This window comes from Phoenix dactylifera, chromosome 15, assembly GCF_009389715.1.
Source record: "Phoenix dactylifera cultivar Barhee BC4 chromosome 15, palm_55x_up_171113_PBpolish2nd_filt_p, whole genome shotgun sequence".
Taxonomy (NCBI): Eukaryota; Viridiplantae; Streptophyta; class Magnoliopsida; order Arecales; family Arecaceae; genus Phoenix; species Phoenix dactylifera.
In genome coordinates, this window is record NC_052406.1 from 10,905,953 (window position 1) to 10,916,211 (window position 10,259).

The 10,259-nt window shown below is 37.2% G+C and overlaps 1 protein-coding gene across 1 annotated transcript; it reads left to right on the plus strand.

The window, feature by feature from the left end:
* The first annotated feature begins 6,075 nt into the window (after positions 1-6,075).
* On the plus strand, positions 6,076-8,144 carry LOC103711583 (transcription factor MYB61-like). Its single transcript, XM_008797795.4, has 3 exons — positions 6,076-6,886; positions 6,973-7,102; positions 7,200-8,144. Exons 1-3 carry the CDS (start codon positions 6,754-6,756, stop codon positions 7,885-7,887), a joined length of 951 nt encoding a protein of 316 aa, XP_008796017.1. The 5' UTR covers positions 6,076-6,753; the 3' UTR covers positions 7,888-8,144.
* The last annotated feature ends 2,115 nt before the right edge of the window (positions 8,145-10,259 follow it).

A 10,259-nucleotide genomic window follows, 5' to 3' on the forward strand; every position in this document is an offset into this window, starting at 1 on the left:
ATATTTTGCCTGAATCAAGTTAGAATAAAATAAGGTGTTGTTCCTCCGCATGTTTCACCAAATGACCAAAATTTAGAACACAGTAATCCATGTTTTGTGCTTTCGGCTACAGAAATGAATAAAATGTCATATGCTTGATTCTTTTTTATTGTAAAAATTTCGTATGCTTGATTTAAGATAAAATATCTTAAATCTTATTTATTCATATTTGTAACCATTTCACTAGAAATAGAGAAAACGACTCGTCCATAGGAGCAAATGATATTGGTTACTGTTTAATTATACCTGAATCAGCTTTCATTCAAAATTGACCACCTGTGATGGTGTGAGGCCTGACTACGTCATGGAAAAGGGCGTTTGCTGGAGATTGAAAAAAGAGTTAGAAAATAAAAAAAAAAAAATTGCGTACATATCCTTCTAAATAATGAAATTTGCATAAATACCTTTCAAAAATTGATATTTGCATGTATACCTTTATAAAATAATTGTTTTGCATGTATACCCTGCATTTTTCTTTTTTCTTGCATATATGCTCATCCCATCTAATGTCGTTAAAAAATTAACAGTTTAAAATTAAAAATAACTGAAATACCCTTAATAGGTAGATGTGCAAAAAGAAATATTTGATTAGGGTATATATGCAAAAAATACTTTATGAGGATATTTATGCAATTTCGCATATTTATGAGGGTTTACATGAAAAAAAATCTAATTTTATTTTTTTATTTCAACTTGTTTTAGTTTTCAATGAGATCTATTAACCTGTTACCCACTTTAGAAATAAAAAAATACTTTCATAAGTTTAATTAATTTTTAGTTTAAATAAATATAATTTTGGCTAATTACGTTAGCTCAATCATTATATCAAAAGTATTCATACAAAAATAGTGTTTTATGAGGTAAAGCAAGTAAATATCAATTTGGATGGCATTTATGCAAATTTTAATATTTGGAAGGGTATTTATATAAAAATCTAAGATTTTTTTTGCGTGTATACCCTTCTAAATATATGAAATTGCATGAATACCCTCCAAAATTGCTATTTTCATGTATATCCTTATAAACGTTTCTTTTTGCATGTTTACCCATTAATAGTATTTTTGTCATTTAAATTTTAAACTACTAACTTTTTAACGGCGTTAGATGGCATGGGTATATATACAAAAATAAGTGTTTAATGAGAGTATACATGCAAATATCAAGAAGGATATGTACGCAAAAAATCTGAAAAAAATTTAATATTTAGGAGGATATGTACGCAAATTCTAATATTTAGGAGGGTATGTACTCAAAAAAAAACCTAAAAAAAAAAGAAAAAAATATAGGATTTTAGCCTGGCCAGCAACATGGCCTGGGCCTTGCGACTCTTGTCCGACCACGCCGCGGACGACTCGTGTTGGCTTCGGGGGTCCATGATATCGAAATTTGGACCCAAACTGACCGATTCCCTCATCTTGTGTGGTTCTGGTCGGGTCTAATGTTAGGCGGCCTAGAGCTTGAATTCGTGCTCTGTACCGCTAAAATACCTTTTAACTAATGTAAAGTTTTTAAGGTTAGAAGTATCTTGACAACTTTACCATCAGATTAGATTATGATCTTATATATATATATATATTAGTTTTTGAAATCTCCTTGGTCTCATTCTTCTAAATTTGTTTTTAGTCATTTTAATACATTGTTTTTGAGCAAAACAGTAGATTACCACCATAATTTCATTAGAATAACAAGATGAGGAAGAACTTTTAAAAAATGAGGAAGAAGGAGAGAACGGATCAAAGATAGCTATTTCTCTTATAATAGAAATATGTCTTTTGGTATAAATTATCCATGACTAGAAAGGGATCAAGGAGGCATATAGGTTATTTTATAAGTTGTGAAACTCGTAATCACATCACGATCAACGCAGATATGCATGCCAAGTGATTTTTTCTTTTACAGATTGATATACACGTAAGCTTGAAAGAGTAAAATGCAAATCAAGAAATCTAGAAAAACTATTATTAAAAAATTCTTCATTTAATTTACTTTAACTATTGTAAAAGATAATTTATTTATTTTAACTTTTAAAACTGATTTTTATATATTGATAGGAGAGATAAATAAAAAAAATAAAATAGAATGCCCCAAGGATTTGTTGCCAATTGCTTGGCTTTGTGCTTTAAAACTCTGTGCACCTAAAACAGATCGGGCCAACTATAGTGTGTGAGCATTGGACATTAACAATGTGAAAATAAATGTGTTTCCGATGACAAGCAAACCTAACTACTAAATCAGCCATGAATAGCTTGACGAACCATATTGATGTCCAAACTTCTTAATAGGGTCTAACCATACAACAACTTATTATTTCATGATGAGATATCCATGTACAAATGGCACTGCTAGGAGTGGTAATCGGGTCGGGTCATGATGAACTAGATATGTGTCGAATACAGAATGGTCGCTCCAGGGAACAAAAAAAAAACGAAATAGGTCAAAAACATTTATTAAACAGGTTAGAAATTTAAATTCGAACCTGACTATTTTATTAAACTGATAATATAAGCCGATGTTGAATTAAGTTAAATAGGTTAATAAATTAAGCATATCCGCCCCTACTTCTAATACGGCTAAACCTAGAAAGCAGGCATTGCATCGGATCAGGGGTAAGGGCCAGAATGATTGCATTCCACATGGGCGGCGTATGTTCCTTGAAGTCCATGAGTTTCATGCTCGTAGCTCAGCACCCGTCCGTTCGAAGCGTCAACAAAGTGGGCTGTTCCTCCATATATCGCGTCGTGAGGTCTGCATCATGAAATCGTCACACCCCTTTTAAGCTTTGCACCCGAAAAGCATGCTTGATTTTAAACTTCTAGATTCTCCTGCTCATGGCAAGCTCTAAGGTGGCTTTTGGGCTTCCTACTTGTGGTTGATTGGCAACCATGAGGTACTTTTACACTTGGTTTGGTTTGGCACAATCTTCTTCAATGCGATTATATAATTTTTTGCAAAATAGTAATTTTTTTATTCAGAGCTTTCAAATTGAATAATTGAAAGATGTGAGTTTGGCCATACTGTCACTTGAATACTCTTCTATTTAATCAATACAAAAAAAAAAATTCACCCACTAACAACCTGCTTTGATACCACTTTATTGGAAAAATATAATAAAGAAATAATGATGTTACAAACTTCTTTTTCCTCTTTGTGTAATGAAATAAGATATCACTCATCAAATAACAATAATCTCTACTATCTACTCGAACAATAACAAGCAAAATAATAGAGTAATCCAAAAACAAGAAACAACACAATTTTTAACGTGGAAAGCCTTTCGATGTGAAAGGAAAATCACATGACCTAGTCTAGCCAAAAAAATTACTATTTAAAATAATAGAATTACAATAGATTTTCTCTAATTTAACTAAAGGCTGCATAAATATCAACAAGAATTAATCTTTGCTTTCACACCAAAAACATTCATTACCCAGAAGGCATATTTCAATAATATATAACAAAATAGAGAATAGATCTTATTAAAGCTTGAAATAATTAATAGAGAAAGCTTTTTAAAAATTCAAACGGTTTAATATAAAGCTCTCAATGCCGGGAAACTCTTCCCCTTGGTTTTCTTTTTTTTTGTTTTTTCTTTTCCGTTTTCGCAGACCCAGACTGTCCGGCTTCCATCACCCCAAAGCTAGTGGGTCCCACGTGGTTAGGGACGACCACACCAACAACTTTAAACTTGTAAATTCTCCCGATCAAGGCAAGCTGTGAGGTGGCTTTTGGGCCTTCTACGTGTGGTTGATCTGCGACCATGATGAGGTGCTCGGACAGAATGCAGCTCGGCCACAAAGATTGAAGGGATGGGCCCTTTCTCTTGAGTGGAAGTTAAAATGATAGGGGATTGTGCAACGAAATGGACCACTGCAGCAAGTGGGCGAAAATGCTTTGTTCTTTACATACCTTTCATGTAATCACTCTTGGTTCCCGATCTCGATCTTGAAATGGAAGTCTTGTTGTGGGGAATTGGGACCATGCAAAGTGGAAAACTTCCTTTAAAGGGAAAGGGGCTCTCGTTTGTCTGCTCGTTCACTCATTCCCTCCATGCAGAATTCTAAGATAATTATGATGCCAAGGGCAACCAACCACGCTGATATGACTTAATTTAAGGACTTAGAACAATATGTCGGCATTCATACGACAATGGTGCTGTTTCAGTTCTGCAAAGAAGTAGCTGACGCCTTAAAACTATAGTTTCATAATTGTTAGCATTAGAAAAGTCGCAAGCTATGAGGAAGATTAATCTGAAGGACCTGAGCTTCTCAGACTCACTGTCGGCAAAGATGCTGGCTGTTCATGTGGTTCGAGAAATGAAGTGGTGAAAGCTCTGCGTGAGATAATATCTGCGCATCAACTAAAATAGCTATACGTCAATATCTATTTCCGTACGAACACTGCATGGAAAAACAAAACGATCATCATCGATGGATATGTTCATTTCCGCCTGTGTCACATTTAGCAACATGGTTTACGGTTTACCTTAATGGGAGAGGAGAGTGTTATAGAAATAATAGCTATATATATGCCTGAGAGGATGGAGAGATTTTGATTCTTGTATTCCAGCCATGCTAATTATAATTGCCATGAGAGCCACTCTCCTCTCCTCTTCTTCTCTTCCTCCTGTATCTCCCAGTTTCATTATTTCAAGGAATTGGGAGGTGGAATTCCATTCCAACGTTTTGCGGTTAAACATGGAAATGAATTCTTCTGTGTCCGACGGCGGCCGCGTCGCGACGTGGGTCTCGTCGCATCATATTAACAGGACCCTAAGCTCGTTTGTATGGATTTTGGTAGATGCACAGGCCCAATCCTGGACGTTCCCTCTTGATCAAACACCTTGATCACTACATATCCATCAATCTTACCGAACTCCAGATGATCTCTTATATTCTTTTATTAGCCATCAGAATGAGTGGCTTCTAAGCATGAATCCATGATCTTTTCTAGAAGCTTATGGATCAAGTTTCGTTTTTTCTTCTCTCTTTTTCTTGTTTCTGTGCCTGTGATGCTGCAATTATTGCAAGGTATTCGAGCGAGTGTTACATATTTCTAAACAATTGGGAAAGACCATGTTACTGCAATTGCATGGGTAACGTCTTGATTTAACATTGGAGCACGTACAACAGTGGCTTGCAACTCGATTGAGCCTGCCTGTGTGCACTCTATTTACTGGGGGGGGGGGGGGGGGGGGGGGGGAGGTTTGTTGATATTATTCATGAATGACCAAGGAAGGGAATACAGGTTACAAAGTACTTCCATCAAACGTATGCATTTACCGTTTATAGTTTGAATTTGTATATGAACGTTCCGGATACATATTATTGAGAGGCTTTGAATGCAATCCCTTGTTATATGAGATTCTCTCTCTTATATCTACATCTGTATCTATATGTACATGAGTACATTTTAGTAGTGGCATATTATTAAGAGAGTTGGATTGCAATGCCTTCTTATATGAGATTCTCTCACTTATATCTATATCTATATGGGTGCGGAGCCATGTGGGGAGAGAGAGAGAAGAGAGTGCATCTTAGTAAATGGACATATATCAATCAAATTGCCCTGAAGAAGGAAAGAGTATCTATCAATATTCATTGCCATAGAGAAACTAGGCACTCCACATTCGATGATGACGAGAAATGGCTCTATCCGTGGTTCTGGAGTTGCATGATTAGTTTCCACTGAAACAATAGTATTAATAATTAGAATCATATTCCTTCTCCATTATGCTTGCTATCAATTAGTGGTTTAGCACTGTTGCTCCTCTTCCACAATTAAAGGACTTAACCTACTCCACCTTGACACGCATCGGTAGGTGATTAGCTACTTTAATTAACATTGTAGCTAATTTACCCATTTGAACTTTGGAAATGATGCTGACATTCATGTCGATTTCAACATTCTGATCATTGGTGAAATTGTTCCCGACCATAGGCAAATATTACTAATACAAGTAGGGTGACCATGCAAACAATTTTGTTAGGCTTAAATGTTTGCTTTAGCTTCGATTTTTCGTCATCATCAGTTTTGCTTGATGCAATTAATCATGAAATGAACGATGATAAGATATTTATTGTTCAAGCCCATTATTTGTGTAGCTACTGCCCATGAAACTGATTATCCACATGAATGGGAGCAGACAATTGGTAAATGACTGCAATATGACTTATGAATTGCATTCCTTCAATTAATTGGAATGGAATGTAGAAATTCGTTCGCATGTGTTTTATATTGATGAGTGTGTAGTTGAAGGAACTAAATAGGAAGTACCCTTGTTCTAATTATCAAGGAGACAATGAATCAGATGTCACATATTAAAAGTCACTACCCTACCAACCCAAAAGGCATTGTATCTTTCCTCCATCTCTCCTAACACTTCAACAAGCTACGTCGCAAATCTCTTTCATAAATTATTCTGTCGAACACTTCCCAGTTATTTAAGACACCTCCAAATCCCACCTATTTCAATGCAAGAACTTCAGCTTAAAACCCCCCTTGATTGCTTCACCTGCTGTGCCCAACACCCCCTTCTCTCTCTTCTCTCCTTTAACTTGAGTGCGAAGCATAATACCACTTTAATCACTAGGAATTTCTTTTATATTCGCTATAATCCTTCCTAAAGATCAGATTGTTAAGTCCTCCAATTGCCTCAGCCTCTCCAAATCTGAAATCACTGAAAACCAACAGCATCCTTGGCCTTCCAATCAGAGAATGGGACGACACCCGTGCTGCGCCAAGCAGAAGGTAAGGAAAGGCCTGTGGTCACCTGAAGAAGATGAGAAGCTCTACAACCATATCACTAGATTTGGCATTGGCTGTTGGAGCTCTGTGCCCAAACAAGCAGGCATGCTTTAATTCTCTATCGTTGATTTTTCTCTGCTTTCTATTTCCAGCTTTCAGAGAAAATGCGATCTCTTTTGCTTCTCTCAGGATTGGAAAGATGCGGGAAGAGCTGTAGACTGAGGTGGATAAATTACCTGAGGCCAGGCCTTAAGAGAGGAAACTTCTCACCGCAGGAGGAGGATTTGATCGTGAGCCTGCATGAGATTTTAGGCAACAGGTTCGAGTCAATCCAAAAGACTGTCACCCACAGCTGCATTTATCTATTGGACACCACAAGTCAAGTCTCCAAAACTTAACTTGGTCTTGTGTTGCAGGTGGTCTCAAATTGCAGCACAATTGCCAGGGCGAACAGACAATGAGATCAAGAACTTGTGGAATTCAAGCCTAAAGAAGAAGCTCAAGCAGAGGGGGATCAACCCGATCGCCCACAAGCAGTTAAGGGAGACAGGAGCACAAGAAGAGATGCCGAGGCCCGACGTGAAGCCCATCTTCGATCCCTTCCCCTCATCTGAATACCAAGCAGCTATGGATCCAATTGGGACCAATGCAAACTTCTACCACCAACTCCAACAAACTTACAGACCTCTAGAGCTGAATGAATTCATGGCGAAATTTGATGACAGTTTGGTTTCAAGTTCGAACTCAGGGTACTGGAATTATGGTGAAGCATTATACGTTTCAGACACTCATGCCATCCAAGAGAGTTTGAACAGTGGTATCAATTGGAACTGCAATAGAGCTGCTCAGATGAGCAGCATGCTAGGAAACGAGGTCCTGAATTGGTCTTCTTTTGAGATTAAGTTGGAATCACCACTTCAGACAGAGATCAAAACATATGAGCAGAGGCTGAATCCATGTCAAGGACTTCAACGTGTGGAGAGTTCAGAAGAATTCAGTAGCTGCCTAACGACATCGCTGTCGCGAGATCTATCTGATGCATGCCTTGATGTTTCTCAAGATGAACTGGCTTGTGAACTGAATCGGGATTTTCCTAGTTTTTGACACTCCCTTCCCCTCCCCTCATCGGTCATAGATGTCGATAGAAGAACGTATGGAGAACAACTGGTGGAGAACTTTATGGGTCACAAAAATTGTACGAATGGTGTATTTACAGAGGTGTGTGATTTCAAAAGCATTGTTATTTTGTAATAAGTGGGTGTGCTAGCTGGGTTTGCTGAAAGTGCACCCTCTCGTCCTTTTTTGTCACATACTTTTTGTTGAAATAAAAGGCTACGTGGATTGATATATTAACATCATCATAATACAATATTTAACGTTATAATGTTGTAGTTGTTGCTGCCGCTTCTGTTAATATGATCACAGTATCCACATAATCATTTAAGCGTTGCTGTCAAGCTACCATACAATCATACTACTAACAAAAACACTAATAAATTGTATAAAATATTATTGAATATAACAGGTAACAATAGATAGCCCGTCTTAGCAAATATAATGTTTATGTGGCATCATACTAGTAGCAACAACAACAACACGCACATAAGAACATGAGAGAGAGAGAGAGAGAGAGAGACGGCGTGATGTTTTTGTGTATTATTTCTTTTTTTACACTCATGGCGTACATCACATGTGATGAACGAGGAACAGGAAGAAGATGATTGTGTAATATTTTTTATTTATTTATGCCGCATAAGATTAGATACCCTCTTTCTTTAGTAAAATACATTGTTTTTTTTTGAAAAAAAAAAGTGGTGGAATGCCAGTTCTGAGGTTCAAACCCCCAACCTCTTCAAATGTCGTTAACATAAGATGCATTATTTTAGTCTATACTCTCTAAATATGGAGATAAAAATTTGGAAAAAAAACAGAGAGAAAAGGAAAGGTATATTTTTTCTGAGGTGGAGGTTTATTTTGATAGTTTTCCCTCCACCAAGTGTGCGCATAACATGTTCCCCAACCTAGTATGTAGAATTTGGCTCTAATTTGTGAAATATATATTTTCTTCATGGAAAAGTAAATATATCTCATTAAATATTAAGTATGTTTTCTTCTAATTTTCCATCACGCAACTAACTAAGCTAAAGTTAGAAGATTCACCTTAGATTGATAATAGACCAGCAATATTTAACCGGTACAGATATTAGGGCAATTCTACAAAGTGCGAACTATGCGGTGTAACATCATTTTTCTAATGATGTTTGTTTGAATTTTACAGCAAATCATGATGTGAGAACTCGTACGATGTATGTGGGTCCTACATCAACTATGCATTAAATAAATCTTGGATACTCAGGGCCAAAAATCTAAATAGCATTTTCCGACTAATTTTTTTGAATGAGATCTTGTAACATATGCAATGCAAACTATGCAGCAATTTTACATCTCCAATCTGTCCATAAATCATGTAGGTTAATGGGGCAACCCCCCATGTTCATGCGGATCTTAGGTGGTCCAAAGTACTACGAGTGAATGGGCAAAGATTAAAAAAAAAAAAAAAAAACATCATTAGAATTTTACCTATTAAATGCGATGGCAGTTACTTGGACCTCCATTACAATTCAAACGAACATGAGAGGTTGGCCCACTACCCTGCATGATTTATGGACGGATTGGAGGTGCAAAAAGTTTCAACCCTCAACGTGGAGGGTCTAGGAAAGGAACTCTAGGGCCTTCCTCGGAAATTCCGGTTCCTTAACTCAATTCTGCAGAAAACTCTCCATACATTTCATAATTGGGAACACTTGTGGTCAGCGAAAATCCTAGACAGCCATGAAAAAATATGGAGAAGCTTAGCGTCCCTGGTGCACCCCTCTTCATCAACCCGGCCGATCCAGACTTTCAGTTTGAGCAGAAATCAAACTACTGCCTGCTCTGCCCGCCCATGATTCAAGCTTCGATGGAAGTCTGAAATCTGGTTGGCAGGACTAGAATCTGATCTGTTTCCTTTCTGTTCTGTTTATTCGGAGAGCACGGTATAAAGCCTGGCTGGTACACAAATTCTTTCCAGCATCAATAAAACCGGGCGTCATCGCTGCCACTCTTACTTCCAGAAAAAAAAAAAAAAAAGCATCATTAGAATTATATTTCTGCCACCTTAGAAGGTGCAAACCACAACAAGAATTGGCGGACAGCCATCTTTTCGCTTATAAGAAAAAAGGAGATAGATACCCAGGAAACAATGGACACATCAATTCAAACAGGTGTTAATTCATGTAATCAGGGTTAGCAATTCAAACAAGGGATACATTCTACCGGCAATTGGCAGTGCTGAGACCATGACCTCATAGCAGACCGCAGAAAGCTACTTCGAAGGTGGGGACATCGAGGAAACATTTGCCAGTCCGGTAAAAGATGCATGGCCCGTTTCCAAACGAATTGATTTAATGGATAAGCAGGAACATATCCATAACCCA

Bases quoted from the DNA above. Each gene is read 5' to 3' on its own strand.
- LOC103711583 (XM_008797795.4), top strand. From the start codon at position 6,754: ATGGGACGACACCCGTGCTGCGCCAAGCAGAAGGTAAGGAAAGGCCTG. The intron at 6,887-6,972 runs GCATGCTTTAAT...TGCTTCTCTCAG, and splicing joins CTCTGTGCCCAAACAAGCAG to GATTGGAAAGATGCGGGAAG. The intron at 7,103-7,199 runs GTTCGAGTCAAT...CTTGTGTTGCAG, and splicing joins CATGAGATTTTAGGCAACAG to GTGGTCTCAAATTGCAGCAC.